The sequence below is a fragment of the Ciconia boyciana genome, chromosome 4, assembly GCF_034638445.1.
Source record: "Ciconia boyciana chromosome 4, ASM3463844v1, whole genome shotgun sequence".
Lineage (NCBI taxonomy): Eukaryota > Metazoa > Chordata > Aves > Ciconiiformes > Ciconiidae > Ciconia > Ciconia boyciana.
This window is the reverse complement of record NC_132937.1, coordinates 79363847-79380630: the sequence shown is the minus strand read 5'-3', so window position 1 is coordinate 79380630 and position 16784 is coordinate 79363847. Positions and strand designations below refer to the sequence as shown.

Below are 16784 nucleotides of genomic sequence, written 5' to 3'. Positions count from 1 at the left end.
TACTTTCCATAAGTGATAACTACTATACAATGATTAATGATTAAAATACACATCAATTTACAGTATTCACAAAGATAGACTTGCCACATGAAAATGTGAAAAAGGCAGCAGCCCCTCATAATTTAAAAGCAACTCTCCACATGCTTGTTTTATTTGCTAAAAATCATTTCCGCCCAACTCTCATGATATTTACTGATGAAACCAAGAAGGACTAAGTTATTTAGAATGAACAGAACTCATTTTCAGACTGAAAGTCTTGATTTACTAGAAGAAGAGGGTAGAAATGGTACATTTTGGTAGTTTGCTTGCACATAAACAGAGTTAATTCTGCTCCACAAAATATCTAATCCAGCAGAGACTTTAAATGAATGACATCAGTGCTTAATAGTAAGTAGACAATTGTGTACATACCTCTGACCTAACGAAAGAGAAACTCTAGAAATAGCCAATTAAGTTTTTACACTTTCTATACACTTTGAACACTGATACTACATACATTTGTAAGATTATTCTACTCTTATACGAAGTAGCAGAGTAAAACTAAACCCTGAAGTTATGAGTGAAGTTAACTAAAAATGGCACTTACACATGCGCACATCAGTTTCTAATTTGCTTTATTCACACACTTCAGTTACTGTAAGCCTTGCAAACAAACTGCAAGACAGCCAAATTTGCATTCTGTGCAACTTTGCCCAAACCCAAGTTTTTGTTATTTTGTACAAGGCAAAAGATTCCTCTTCGTTGTCTTCTGCCACACTGCAGCAAAGTAAGAAGTCTTCTATGTATCTGTAAATTATGACACTTATGTCTACTTAAGTTACTTTTACAGTTTCTATTTTGCTCACAGCTCCATTAACAGTGAGGTTGAAAACATTTTCCAAAGACCAGTAAACCCATCAGTGTCCCACTTGCAAGTTTTTACAACTTATGAAAATAAATTCCTTTGAACTGGCTAGCAGTCCAAATTAAATATCAGATGTGATGTTTATAAAGCAGATATTAAGAATTCATATCCATTCCTTAAGTCCGTTAACTGGTAAGAGGAAAGATAAATCCTCACTCTAACCACATTTGAAATCCGATTCCCTTCTGTATGACCTCACATTATATATTGAATTTGTGCCTATAATTTTACATTTAAACAGTACTTTTTTAATTACACTTAAGAATCTATATCCCCATTTTTAAAACAAGTTCTTTTACAGCATAAGGAGAATCCACAGAGTGGATTCTTCAAACTTCATTTTCTAAGCCATTTTAAACAATAATTAGGTAAGTCAAACATGTCCACTGGGCTAGATCCACACCTGAACAGATTAAGAAACATTTTGAAGCAGTGTTGAGTAAATTATTTTGGTAAGCTGTAAAACTGCCACATGCAAGGTATACTGTACTATAACTGCTCCAAATCCTTTATAAAAACCTAGCATTCCTTCTTCCCGTTTTATAGTATTTATGCAGTCTCTCATTCCCTCATACTGAGTATTGATCGGAAGCACTTCATAACCAAGGTCTGTATTGTCAATTATTGTGCGTGTCCCTTGAATATGAAGGCGGTGTAAAACTGTCTCCAGTGGGTAAAGCATGACATCAGCACAAAGGCTAGCAGCAAAGCTAGCAATAAGTTCTGGAAAATACGCATCCAGCATGCTCTGCACAGAAGTGGAGCTCTCAGTTGGAAGGTTGTGGGAATTATCCTTTTTCAGAACAAACAAAACAAGCTTCTGGATGATGGAACTGATGACGTAGTGCAGAACTCCATGTAGAGCCGTTGGAAAAATCAAGACCATCAGAGGAAGGAGACGCTTGCTATGGGGTACTCCCATGCCTACAACTCTGCCAATTCCTTCTTTCACGCAGTCCAGGATGCCAGGATTATCTCGAATTATTTCACTCTACAAGCACAAAGGAATAGTTACAATTTGTGCTGCCCATTTCATAACCATGCTGACATCCACTCTGACACTTTATCACTGCTGAACTTTATGAGTTAAACATTTGCATGCTATTGTATCTTCACAGCTATATTGATATAAATTCTTTGCTCTAACGCTCTTGACAGCATTCAAGTAAACTTGCTTTTAAAAAATGAACCCATCTTAAAGAGTCATTTAATGTACATTCCAGTTATTTGTGTTACTACTAAAGAAATTCAACTTTCAGCCTACTGCTTAAAGTATCAGTCTGCAAAACAGTCATGTACTGAAAATGCCTACTTTCCAGAGCAAAATGCCAGGAAGTGTTTATCTAATTTAAAAGTCCTTTTCTTTAAGGACTGTAAGTCTAATCTTTGAACTTGAATGTGCATAATAAAGACTTCCATAACTAAAGTTGAGTTGAAAGATCGTTTTTTATTTGAATTTAATAGGTTCAGCTCTGAACGTTTCCATTCCATTATTTGCATCTAAAATAGCACTCTTTACCCATGCTGCCTCTTAGAAAAGAGGTAATTATTTTGTTCATGTAGTGAAAATAAAGGATTCACTTAGTAATTATTTATTCCGTTATACTCCACCTAAGACAATTAAGCCTCCCTGTACAGTTAAGCTAAAGACATTGTTTCCTCTTCTAATGCTTACACAAACTCAGTGTTTTATCATCTGTTACATCCAAAATTCAGGATTTGGGAGTTCTCCTCAATGCCTAAGTCTGAGTCCATGCTGGCTTTGTCCTGACCTCATCCCAGAATAAACCACCAGAACATTCCTCAGTACTCTGGGGAAGGACTAACAGCCTGCAAAGCCTTCAGGGTCAGTCTGCACAGAAGCGAAACTAGTTCAAATACTTGAGAACATAACATTGTTCCAGACTTTAAGCACAAGCTAAGTGTCATAACTCCTACTGAATCCTCTTCTCCCCCATATCATTATAGTCACTGCACTTCAAAACTGTGCTTGCTTTTGTCAAATATGCCACCATGTGGTTTGAAATATTAAAGACAAAAAAAGTAATGTGACAGATACAAATTTCTACCATTTACAGTTATTTTGCTGAAATATATTTACTTGGAGAACTGTGTTAAACTAATACCGTCGAACCGTATGGTTTATCAGAATTAAGACAATCAAAGTTAACATAAAACTGCTAGTAACAAATCCCACATTCTTTAACTTTTATAGCTTGTTATTGGTCATTGTCCTCTTGCAGCACAGGAGTATAATGTAAACCTGATAACCCAAGTTGCCTCCCTGCACTGATTAATACAGCATAAATAAAATCTTCACAAATGTTATCATTACCTCTGTTGTGTTTCTAATAAGAAAGCTCATTATGATGTTTCCAGGAACTTGAGAATACATTTCATACAGCATATACACACCTATTCAATAAAATACTTGCACACAGATGAACCTACTAAGCGTAAAACCCTCAGATCTCAGTGGAATTATTTTCATAAGCAATGTTTTACAGACATGATCACCTGTCTAAAAGGCTGCAGGAGATGCTGTTTTGGCTTTTTGATTGTCTTCCTATTAAGCCGCTTCCTAGCAAAGAAACTTTATTACTCATTTTGCAAACAGAAGACAGGCTCTAAATCATGTTCTCTTTTATCTTTGTAAGTATGTTCCCATGTCCAACAACACAGACAACATCCATTCAGACAAAAATACAAGCAGTAAGATACCTGAATAAAACATTCCATTCTGTGGCCTGCTATGAACTCAAGAAACATGAACAGTGTTCTACCACTATTTCTGGTTCCAGGCTTACGGCATGCTCACGGCAAAGCTGCTCCCCAGGACATAAAAGAGTTTCCTAAGTCAGCTTCCCAGTATGAGACCAGTTAAATCTTCCCAAGGCTTCCACAAACTCAGAGACCCACTCAGGCTGGATTTATAGAACCTTAGTTTCAAAATAATTCAACAGGAGAGAGGAAGAGGGTTTCTTAAGTACAGAGTAACTTTAGAGAATGTGAGTTTGTTGTTGGGAGTCTATATACATGCCCCCATGCATAGATGTTTAATTTCACCTGTCCTGTTAGTCCTAATGTGGCCAGTTCAGACAGAATAGCCTTCCCAGTACCTTCTGGCTCCTTTAAGTTTGGATCCTCTGCACAGAGTAGAATCGTGCCCCTTAAGAGTACCTGCCTCTAAAGTAAATGCTGAAACTAAGAAACTGTAGAAGTCAGCCTTGTTTGCCTCTTCTCCATAGAAAAAGCACCATTTTGTAGACTTATATTAGCAGTTAACTGTAGGTTTAAACAGCTGGATCTAAATCAGTCTTGACAGTACTTAAAACTTGTCTACGCTATGAATGAAAATTATTATTTTGATTACTGAATGACATGAGTGACTATCCCTCCACGACAGTTCACTTTACAGTAAGAGTTCCATTAGCTGCACAGATACTATCATGTTAATTAAGAGCAACTCATTATGTAGAGATAGCTGGAAGAATTACCCTGGACCAATTCTGCACAGCTAAACTCTGTGTCTTTCTCCAGAAAGAGATGCAACAACTCACTGAAAGAATCTGCAATACAGTGCTGTGGGTTACTCTGTACAGTTATAGAACAAGTTAAGCTGTATCCTAAGTGACAGGTCCAGATATTTATTTTCATGGCTAAGGAGGAACTAGATGAAAATTTAAAAGAAAAAGTTGACTGAATGAAAGCAGTCCTGAAATAGTAGAGTTCAGTATTTTAGCAAAACAAAGCTGAATTACTGGAAAATTTATAGTTGTTATAGGGGAAGGTGTCACTGCAACAACTTGCCTAGCAAGCCTTTTAAAACCTTTACATGAGAAAAACTTCTTTATGGTTTATCTGCTAGAACATGTAGATGTAACTTGTCCTTATTTCATAGACAACGTATTCCAACTTTCTGTATTAAATGTCGTTTCTAATTCTAGATTTAGACTTAAGATAGTACAACTAATATACCCATTATAGTAAATACTTTTTATCTCAGTTAATAAGTCATACAGCCTCAAGCAAAACAAATGCAACTACTGCAACATAAACCTGAATCCAAAGTCAAAGACGCACTTCTCCACATAATCTAACCTATAAAGAGAAAAACAGTATCTTTTAAAATGTTGTAAATATATGTAAGTTACCTGTACAGTTTCAATCAGGCTCGCAGAATAAAAAGGCATTGCTATCACATGTGTTAAACTGTAGAAATGAACAAGATAAGAATTACGGTCGTGACAATACTATAATTTTAGCCAATATGTACCTGAAAGTTGATAATGTTACCTACCAAGTTATGCCTGAGAGAAAATTAACAAACCACAACTCAATTACTAAAATGCACATCAACAAGTTGAGATAAACTTCAGTCTGAAGTTCTGTTAAATTCTATTTCCATGTGACCAGACTGATTCAGGGGTCTCAGACATCATAACTGAATTACTAAAAGAATCTAATCTTTTAAATTAGTCAGGTTCCATACAGACACAGGGATCTAGTAAGAGAAAATAATCTGTGGAAGTGGTGTGTGCAATCAAAATATTTTAAAAAAATTAAAAAATTGAAAATTACTATTAGCACCCTGTCAAGTAACCATAGCTGCAGATTAAATTAATGTACATGTAGTAGTTTTATTAATGTTTAGATAATAAGACATAAGGTAATAACACATGCTATACTTACCCTTTGAGTAGAAGGTGTCCACCTATCTGCTTGAGGTTCCATTTATGTGAAAGCTCCCTAAAAAGAAAAGTATTTACCTTAATATGGATAAGAACACCTTATTCTCAAGCATTTCTTCCATGGGTGTCAACATCCAGTTTTCATATTGGTGTTCTACTATTGGTTTACGTTGCAGGGTTTCCCATAGTGGAAAGACACATCAGCTATACATGTAATAAATCATGCTTAACTTTTAGAATTTATTTGGGCCTGTTAGATATTCTATCAAAAAAGCTTTCAATTATTAATAAGGTGTCTGTAGCTCTCACAGCTACTGGCTTTAGTGTTTTGCATTAATTTTGCATCTTTATGTACTAACTCTTAAAGCCATTTTCAGGGAATATGGGATTATTTTAGTATCTCAATAGTTTATCAACATAAATTTTTTTTATTATGTTTTGGTTTGGTTATGCTTTTTTCTGTTCTTTGAGGTTATGTTTACCCAGTTGTTGTTTCTTTCCTGAAAACCTAAATCACATTCTGACATAGTTGGACAAGACCAAATCAAGTACAATAGGTCAGACTAGAAGCTGCGTAGTAATTCTGTACAGACTTAACTCAAGTCTTCTGTCTTATGACCAGTCTTTAGCATATCCTGGTAAAACAAAAGAAAACCCATGTGTTTAACACAAAGGTGACTTAAAAAAAAATCCCCTTAAAGGAGTATTTTCTAGTTATACACTTCAAAATATGAACAGTAAACGTCACCTATACTCCCCTTGACAGAAAATGTAATCCCACTTAGCTCAAGATAAGCTCCAAATACCAAATATATTTACCATACATTTGGTAAATACCCTAGCTATGAGGTAAAGATATTTCTATCTGAATTGTTGGACACACTACACTATGCATTTTTAACAACAAGCTATAAAGTGTTCAGCTTCAATTCTTGCCCAGGAATGACTCACCCACTGCCTGTAGTTACAACAACTCTAATCCAAGAAAGGAAACTCTTTACTCTTTCTGAAGAATGGTGTGTTACTAGCAGCTATCACTTTCCTAAATACCTATGTCAGTCACTAAAGAGGAAGGGAAGACCATTTACCATTATGTATTTTGGACACTTGGATCACATGCACTGAGTCGTAATACTTAAAAGATGTGGAAAATGAAACTAGTCAAACTAATGTGTCAAAGCCTAATCTGTCAATCCACTAAGTATAACTATTCCTGCAGTGGAAGAACAATTACAGAATGAGTTTGTCTAGTACAGAACCACATTCAACTTGACACAGAAATGTTAACACCCATTTCTGGGCCCCTCTCCTAAAACAGGGGGATTATTTTATAATATTATGATATAGAATTGGAATTGACATCTCACTTCCTTGTATCCTCTGGAGCTTGATAATGTAGTTAAATAATGTTTTAAATCAGATTTGCTGGCACTGCTGCTATAAGCAATAACCTTCACCTCCCTGTGACAGCCCAAACATACATGCTACCATTAAAAAGGAAGGGAGAGCATCCAGTAAGAAAACTGCATGGTGTGGTGCATGTACAAGACAACCATTTTAGCCAGATCACTTCCTCAGTCCAGTTCATTTCGTGATTGTTCGCATACTGTGTTGGTACAAGGATGGGGGTAGCACTGAGAAAGGAACGAGCAGGTACTAGCAGAAAGGATTGCTTCTTTTGGCAGCAGCACCAGCTTACTTTTCAAACTACTGAACTGGTGCACAAGAAGAAAGTCCTTGCTCACATTGGACAGAAATCAGAATTATGAAAATATAAACACTATATCACATCTCCTGAACTTAAGCATCCCCTACAGCAGTATTTAAAAACAAGAACAAGTCACACTCAAAGGAAAGCGTATGCCTGCGAATTTCAGTTATGTATGCGACAGAGCTGACCAAAAAGCTTAAATACACACTCCACACAAAGTATGAAATGCTTTCGCTAATGCTTTTGACGAATGCCAGAACCTGCAAAGACTTACTTTTATCAGTATGCATGCATGCATAATAATAGTAGTTTGATACAGCCTGCCTACATTTCTTACCTTTAAAACCAGGTCAGTTTCCATGTCCTCTAGGTACTTGGTCTCTCTGTCCACACATTAAAAATAGGTACTTGTCTCTTCTGAAAGTGAACATGATTCTCAAGCCCACTAGTCCATTCAAACTTAACCAGCCTTAAACCCAACTACTTGCCTGCCTCTGTATTTTCCAAAATAGGTCTTTATCATTTTACTAGCTCCAGCATGTGCCCTGCAACTATTAAGTATCTTTTCCTAACTTTTGATGATCTCACAGTCTCCTTGCATCTCACTAAAAGTTTTAGTTACTTTATACAATAAACTCTCTCACACAACCTGCTTACTGTTCAGATATCTGTAACAAAACTGACAATTTATATGAATACAAGTTGTCAGCCCTAACCGTTAGCTCTGGACCATTATAAAAGAAAACACTGATAAAAAGCCTTCAGACAGAAATTCTTTATCAGACTTGTATCTCAAAGCAGAAAGACATCACAACGTTTTAGCATAATCCTGGAGTTGTAGTTCAGCATAAGAAGTAGGCAGAGTAACAAATCAAAATAAAATATTATTACTAAACTACTATAGGCAAAGATAGATACAGTGAAGTAGAATGCTGATTATCTCTTTAAATGAAGTCACTCATTTTTACTTGTAACCCCTTTACTATGAGAATACTGAACAATGTACATATAGTTGTTGGTAAAGGAGGACAGAAGATAAAGCTGACAGCCACGTAACACTCATTTACCATGTTTTCTCATTTATTAATGCAGGCCATTCTGTTCTCTCACCTACCAAAGGCAGTGAAAATGTTCAGCAAGATGTCAGTGCTAGCTCATTAGCCATCTAAGCTTTCTGTATTTAGATTAATGAAACTAGGACTTTTTACTTTAGACATGGTATTTGCTAGTACCACACAATACAAACCAAAATACAAAAAGAAACTTATGAATTCTTCTATTAGAGTGGAATTATACTGAAGATCAACTTGCTACATTATTTCTACACTCAGACCAGTAGGCAGACATACCAAACATACAAAGCTCCCAGAAAGAGTCTCTCCCTGTTTATTAATTACAAGGTTGTCTTTGCCAAGACAACCACACTGGGCTGAAAACACCTCTTCAATGTCTGACCATTCTAATCAAGTAAAATTTTTCGAACAGCCTTACATTTCTAACACTTGGAATATAAGTCAACAACTGATGATCAATTTCTTAGAAGCAGTAATAAAACCATGCAATACCTTGGTAAAGGTGTAAATTCACTGATGATGCCTTCTGTTCCCAGGGTTATGCCCTGAACAATGAAAGTGCTGCCCATTCCTTTCCAGAGAGCTCTTGGACTCTGTGTTTTGAAATATGCAACATATTTTGATTCACGCAACATAAAACTCAAGATTTTTTTTTCATCTTACTAATTTTCGTGATATTTCAGCAAATTCAGACTGCACAGGGCTACAATTCTACTATTAAACTTCACTATCACCAAATTCAGGGGACAACTAACTTTCCAACTCTGAAGAAACTTCTGTTCTTCAATAATTTCAAACAGTTGTCAACAATTTTGGAGGCATATGTCTCACTGTTAATACTCTGTACTATAAACTTAACACCATTTTCTATGGACAAAATGAGCTTGCAATGTTAAAGCACATCTGTAAGAAATCCAGAAAGTCTTTTCTTACTGTCTTCTAATGTGAGTTTCAGGATTGCCGTTCCCATACAGAATTCAAATTCATGCAATACTATCTTTGGAAGTAGACATTTGGATAATCTCTCTATTCACAAAAAGATCAATTATTTTTTAGAATCCTAATTAAAAAAATAGTTTCAGGGACCTTTTGTTTTCTAACATCTGCAAATCTTCCCCACTAAACACTATGCAACTTAAAAAAATTTACAATGAGCTTCTTGAAACACTTCTGCGACCGTAAAAATAACAAACCCTTACAATGGCCATGTTTTTAATTACCAGTTACATAAAGAGTTAAAGATGTCAATGTACATATGTGCTATAGTAACCTTCCCTGCTCAGAATACACCCTGACACCAAATACTGACCTGTGTCTTATTGATGCTGTACATGATATTGACAATAGTAAATGGAGTGAGATGATAATTCCGAGCATGATAGTTAACCTGTTAAAAATAAACAATGGGAGTTTTATAAACACACCTGCAGATGTTACAACTCTAAAGGAAAAAGCACTTCTGAAATAAGGACTTTATCTCTGTAAAGGTCAGCTAAAGTGACAAAAATATGAATTAATTTTCACTGAAATTTAGGGGAACAGGCAGAATTTTTAAGTATTTGTATGCAGAAAATGTAAACAATAAAGCAAGCATAAACCAGAAAACATTGGAAACAAAGCATCCTGCTTTTAAATGAGAATCTGGAAGTTGCTCCACAGACTCTGAAACACTTACTTGCTGTAATTCATTTTCCACTGCCCAAACAAAAATGCGTAAGAATGTTCAAGACAAGTTAAATTTCAGAATGGAAAATATGTGTGCTACAAATAAAGACATGTTATGTAGCAGCATCTCCCTAAGAACTGTAAAGCTTCCTTATACTCTACAGAGTATGAAAACAGAAATATCAGAGTACACAGCAGCTCTGAGTGGAAGAGGTAATATAAAAGACATACCTGACACTGACGTCGTAGAACAATGCAAGGATGTGCCAACACGTTTTCTGTAAATAGGCTTTAAAAGAAAAGTGATTTAAAGCATGGGAAGCCATTGTAAATTTATTAGAAAAGGCTTGTTATTTTTCTCTAGCAACTTTAGATCAGTATTTGGAAAAACTATACATTATCTAGTGAATTAATGAGGCATTTTGGATGGCTACCTGATAGCTGCCAATACTATAAAGGAACAAGTATCAAAAAACTCGACACACATATTCACTATGAAATTTTTAGGCAAATTTTTTTTGTATTTTTGTAGGCAAAACAGTGTACCAAGTTTCTTAAACCTTCCTTCTGCAAAATACAAAGGAACAAAACAGGCCAGAGCCAGAATTACAGAAGGATTACTTTCCAGTTCTATGTTAATTCTGGGTACCACATTATTAATCAAGACTCTCCTTAGCAGGGCCAGAGCATTGGTACTAACAGCTCACATTCTTTTCCATCAGGAAATGTTACTGCCCAAAACCAACTCTCCCTCCACCCCCAGAAATGGTATTTCAATCAAAACTTCATAGGAAAGTTCTGTCAGTTCTAAAGTATGTTTCCTGGTCACAGCCATGCAAAGAAACTTTTCATTTCATCTCAAAGTGCCTGAGTGATCAGAGTACTTACCTGTATGTGGTTCAAACCTGGGATATGGTTTAGAAAAGCAAAACCTCCAGGCTTTGTCTAAGCATCCCAAGTAACAGCTCTGACCACCAACCTACAGGATCATCTGGGGTAGGTCTCTTACGGGTATTTTACTCTGGATAAACAAGTACTAATTGGCATAGAAAAGTACTGAGCCTGCAGTTTCATAACTATTAAGCTAATCAGTAGTTTGCTACTACCAAAAGAGGTGAAACTTTCCCTGTAGTCCAGCTGCTATCTGTTAAGTCCTCCTGGTAGCCAACTCTACTGACCTCACAAAAACTAACCTTTTCGGTGTTTTCTACAAGATTTCTGACTTGAACCATATGTGTCTGACAAGTGATCTGGTACAAATGCAAAAGCAGAAGCAGGGAGAATTGCTCTCAGCAATGATACAACGTTTATCAGCTCTTTCCCAAAACCACATGCTCATTTTAGTCTTAGTGGCCATGGTGCTCAGGATGTGGAAAACTTATGTCATGCTTGATTAAATCAAACCATATTGTTCCAAAGGACAACTGAGCCACACTAACATCTCTCTGCTCCTGAAGGAGATCAACATGTTCCTGCCCTATGGCTCTACTCCTTTGCTGGTACTCTCCTGAGCTCATTCAGCTTGATAAGGTTGGAAAGAAATCAAACAACTCTTTACACACTGGGTGGGGCTAGTTCTCCGCCCACTCCCAACTCTGTTTTAACAAACTGAACAGGCTCCTCAAAGGGTCCGAATGAGCAAGCTGAGCCACTGCAAGGGAAGCAGTGAGACAAGAGGGACAGGCAGTTTCATGAGATGGGATGACCAAATTTAAGCAACTCATTACTTGCCAAAAATGGTCATTCCTACTCCTTCTTCTTTATCCCTTCCCTCTCTGGTTCAGTTAGCTGGCATCTGCTGGCTTTCACAGCTAGTCAACTCCCAGGTAAAGCAACCTAACTGAAACAGCAAAAAATAATCCAGCTTTTTCATTGATTTTGTCTTCTGTTTTAGTGAGTCAAACTGGTTAAGAGGTTCTGATGGGCATCACAGGTGATAACAATGGGGTAAGGAGCAGGACAGGCTGGTGGTCAAGCAAAAGGTCCTCCTCTTTAAGTAGAAGTACACTGTAAGAACCTCAAGTGACATAGCTTCCCATGTTGGTCTAACTGGGTAAGTGACACAAGTAATCTCATATTCTGAAAAAAGAAGCACTTTTCTCTGAGAAGTCGCACATTCAGGTCAACAAGGAGTAAAACATTTTTAGTCTTAACTTTTTCAAGACAAACAATCCACCTCCCACCCTTTCACAGGTTGCATCAGCACTGAGACCCAGAAAAACCTTATCAGGTGCATGTGCAGGCATCCTACAAAAAATCCTAAGCTTACCATGATCCTTACACTTGACAATTTAAGCTCTGAAAATGTTATTAAATTAAGCATGTTAAAGTCCACCACTTTCTCAAAAATACTATCAATAATCAATGTCACCATAATAAAGAATAAAATGGTTATTGGACCACTTGGCTAGATCAACATTACTATTCCAGGATACTTTGATAATACCCTTGAAGACATTTTCACCTTCTTAGGAAACATTCGCATTACCTAAAAATATTAATAAAAGTGGCAAATGTGAAAACAGTTTTCTGGTGTTATTTTCAGATTGCTCTGATAGGCTACACATATCCTGGGCATACTGCATGAAAAACTGTTTCTTATATTCAGTGCTGATTAAGTAATTTTGAGAAACACTTCAGTTAAAGAGAACAGAAGCCTACATGCATTTCAGGTAGTAGGTTTCTAAAGGCATTTCAACTGCATAAGTCTACTGATATAAAAACACAACACAAAAGCATACATAGCGATCATAAGACAACTATAGCTTTACTACTTCATTATCACTAAAAATTATTACACAACTCTTACCTTGCAAGGCCAATACCAAAGCCTGCAAATCTGTTCAACTGCTCTGAAAAAAAATGAAAACAGATTATACAGCAGTGATAATCACAAAGTGGGAGAAAATGCCACACAGATGATCTGAAAAACTAATTTTATACTGTACTTGCTTCAGAAAATTACAAGCACTAAACCACATTTATGGCAACTCAGCAAGAGAGGACAAAAAAATTAGTCCCCAGGAATATCTGCACTTTGGACTGCATTTGAGTTCGTACATACTTCTATAAATAAAATTATTTGTGCCTTAAAACAGCTACAGGGAAAAAAAAAGAGACAAAATGAACAGTAAAACAGAGAATATTTTAATATCTAAAAAAAAAAATCTAACTCAAACCAACCACTGAAAAAGTTTGCATGCATGACAGTTTACAATAATTCTGAAACACAGATGTCTGAGGTGAAATTATTTTTAAAAACAAAAACAGTAAAAAGAGAGAAACTTTGGGAAAAACAACACAAAATGCCATTGATGATGTAACGAACATCAACATGATGTGAATGTTCAAGTCAGTTGTTTATCTCCGCTCCTTTGCAAAAATCCAGATACTAGAGAACTGTTAAAATTGCAGCAAGAGTAATGAGTTCAATTCTCTGTTGTCTGCTACCAGACAGACATTTACACATTGGGAATTATCAGAAGAGATTTTAAGAAGAGTATCAGGACTGTAAAGGCAACAGAAAATTAATGCTCAGCGCTACAAACAAGCAGGCTGTAAGCACGGGTAATGCCAGTAACTTCCGTGGAGCTCCACAAAGACGTGGCAGCCCTCCTAAGAGGAATGGTAAGACTCCCTCCACTTGCAGAGGCTGGACTCAGTGATACAGCAAGCCCTCATCAGTCCTCTAAAACGCAGAATCAACATACCTTCCATGAGTAGAGGACCAAAAAAAAAAGGTAAAGTCCAAGTACCTAAGAGTATTTAAGTAGTGCTTGCATGGATGAAAGTCCAGCTAAGGGCTGTACTCATTATAAAACCTCAACAAAACTACCGCACTACAGGTTAAAAAAAAAAAGGACTTGCCCATGAATACAATTCAATTTTAAATAAATTAGTCTTCATAAAACTTTGATACTCAAGTGTATATAAACTGCTCCAGAACATCCTTTTAATTAAAGGAGACAGTGTTCAGTAGCCTAGATTTACCAAGTTTCTCTTAATTCACCTAAATTTCACAAAGACATAAAATTATACTGTACTTCTGAGGGTTTCTGTTCAGTTTCCCAACAATTACTGTAAAAGACTTGAACATGGTTGCTTCCTCAAATTCTACCAGTTCCATGGTTCCTTCACTATCATGCACGGAGGGGGGTTTTACTTCAGCAGCTCATGCCGCACCCCTTGTAACTTTTTCAACGTAACAATAAAGCAGCCAGAAGACAGAGCCTGAAACATCAACACTGAGTACATAACAAAATGTGCTGTAAGACCCAAAGGTATTTCCTGCCCTTACAGAATACGGAGTACTTCTGCAGCATATCATTTACATGGGCAATGGGGAGCTGACCACACGCTGCTTAACCAGAAGCTGCAGGGCGCGTTCGGGCGCTCTCCATCACATTTGCGTGTAACTACGTGATGCTACACAGCGAAGCGGCGCTGGAGCGCAACAGGAGATGAAGCGGGTTCTCTTTCTTCTAAAGGACTTTTTTCCTGGCGCTTCAGCATCGCCAGCCCGCGGCCGCCGGGCCTGCAACGCGTCTCCGGCCCGGCGCCGTGGAGGTCAGCGCCAGCAAACGCGGGCGGCGCTCGAACGGGCGCGGCCAGGCCGCCGCACAGCCCACGGCCGCCTCCTGCTCGCCCTTGCCCGCCTCGGCGGGTCACCCGCTAACGGGCGGCCGCGGCGCCGCCCGGGGAGGGCGGGAGCCGGAGACAAGCGAGGGACAGGAGGAACGGCGAGAAGCCGGCTGCCCCGCCGGGCGGGCCGGGCCGGGCCCTCCCTTACCGGCGCCGGGGCCGCCCGCTCCGAGGTTGGGCTCCTCGTTGAGGCCGGCGCCCCCCAGAGGGGTCCCCGCCCCGTACGGCGGCGTCTTCTCCCCCCAGTGCAGGTTGCGGCTGCCGGGGATGTCGGGCGGGCTGGTCACCCAGTGGCCCAGCTCCGAGGCGCTGCCGAAGGGCCTGGCGCCGGGGCCCGGCTCCTCCCGGCCGCCCCCGCGGTAGCCCAGACCGTCGAAGCCCTCGGGGCGCCGCGGGTGCATGGCGGGGGGCAGGCGGGCAGGGGAAGGAGGGAGGGAGGGAGGGAGGGAGAGAGAGAGAGGGAGGGGGCCACGCACAGGCCGGCACCGGCGGCAGCGGAGCCCGCACCCAGCCACCCCGATCCGCACTTCCGGCCGCGAAGCGGGGGGGCCGCGCCCTGCTGAAGCCGAGCGCGAGGCCACGGGATCGGGAAGAAGGCGGAGCCGGAGGCCGGCTGGGCCAATAGCGTCCCTCCTCCTGCCCGGCTGGGGGAGGAGGGAGGATGGAGGATGGAGGAGGGCGGGGGGCGGTGGCTTCAGCGGGGAAGGACGCGGCCATGGGCCGGCGGCGGAGGTGGGCTAGGGCGCCCCCTGCCGCTCCGGCGGGCCGGCCCGGGCGTGAGGGGCCGGCTCGGCTCGGGTCGGGTCGGGTCGGGTCGGGAGGAGGGGCTGTGCGTGGTCCTGGGTGGGGCTTGGCCTCTGTGCGGGGGCTAAAGAGAGTCCCGGTAGCCTCCTGGCATGCAGGGAAGCCCTCTGCCAGCACAGCTCTCAGCCCTTTTCCCTGGTGAACTCGCACCCCAGCCGAATTCAGTGAGACCCAAGCGCAGGGGCCACCCCACGCCCTCCGTGCAAACCGGGTGGCGGAACTGGGAGCTGGGGCTGTTAATTGTGCTAACAAGGCTTGCAGGCCCGAGTAAACCCCACAGGGGAGACAGGGCAGGAGGGGTCAGAGAGCAGTGTCTGCCTGGCGTGGCCCCACGGGTCCTGTCCTCTGTGCTTCCCCTCCGCTCGTTTAATCTCCTTCCCTCTAAAATACTGTTTGCTGCACAGCCTCCTGGCTGAGGAGACATGGGCACTGTCACCAGTGGGACTGTGGGTCTTTCCCCTTCGGCAGCCACAGAGGCTTCTGACATGAGGAAATCCATGTCTGTGGGCTTGGTGCTCTCTCCGCTCCTCCTGCCCTGAGAAGCCCGTCAAGGTCTCCCACAACTAGGTCTCGGTCTGACCCACAGCTTTTCCTTTTTTTATACACAAGGTTAAGCCAGCATTAGTCCGTTCAAGTCTAAGTATAGCACAGGCAGCAGGAGTCATCCAGCACTTCGTGCCTTCCCACTGTTCTAGCCCCATCCGGCTCTGCACAGTGTGCTTGGGGATGGTTCCTTCTTCTTCTGCCCTTAAACGCTAGTTTCATTTTACCAGCAGAGCTTCAGGTATTTTCCAGTAACCAAGTAAAGAGCCGGCATCTGTGTTTGATGTGGGAAGAGCAGAGCCTCAGAGAGCAACAGCACTTTTGTCCCGCAGTAAGACAAAGCCCACATGGAGTATGTGTTTCTACCACCGTTTTCATGGGGCCATGAGATTTTCCTTGTTAACTGGAAGTCTGCTGGGAAGGTTGTGTTTTAATGTTGTAATCTCAAAAATATGGGCAGAAGAACCAATTTTCTCTGGAGGCAGAGACCAAAACACTGCAGCTCTTTTTTGGGGTAAAGGTAATTATCCGTATTAAAACCAACTAGGTTACTTTTGTTTCTAAAACAGGTTCCGCTTGGATCGAGTCAACAAATATTGGAATACACATGTCTTTAAGGATATGGGGTGATCTGATCATGCAGCCTAACACATGAAGGAGGTGGCCCTGGATCATACAGGAATGATGGATTTGAGAGAAAATGCTGCCCATTAAAGAGCAGAGCGGTGTATTGTCGGTAACACAGCCTGCAG

At 40.3% G+C, this 16784-nt stretch overlaps 1 protein-coding gene across 1 annotated transcript; it reads right to left on the bottom strand.

The window, feature by feature from the left end:
• Positions 1–597: 597 nt before the first annotated feature.
• On the bottom strand, positions 598–15230 carry SLC25A46 (solute carrier family 25 member 46). The gene is made up of 8 exons (XM_072860262.1): positions 14834–15230; positions 12854–12896; positions 10276–10333; positions 9689–9766; positions 8872–8972; positions 5597–5653; positions 5059–5116; positions 598–1895 (listed from the first exon to the last, which is right to left on the bottom strand). The coding sequence occupies exons 1-8, from the start codon at positions 15084–15086 to the stop codon at positions 1317–1319; spliced, it is 1227 nt and encodes a 408-aa protein (XP_072716363.1). The 5' UTR covers positions 15087–15230; the 3' UTR covers positions 598–1316.
• Positions 15231–16784: the final 1554 nt, after the last annotated feature.

Bases quoted from the DNA above. Each gene is read 5' to 3' on its own strand.
- SLC25A46 (XM_072860262.1), bottom strand. From the start codon at position 15,086: ATGCACCCGCGGCGCCCCGAGGGCTTCGACGGTCTGGGCTACCGCGGG. The intron at 9,767-10,275 runs GTATGTCTTTTA...TATTTTTAACAG, and splicing joins TTCTACGACGTCAGTGTCAG to GTTAACTATCATGCTCGGAA. The intron at 8,973-9,688 runs GTCAGTATTTGG...TTCAAAACACAG, and splicing joins ACAGCATCAATAAGACACAG to AGTCCAAGAGCTCTCTGGAA.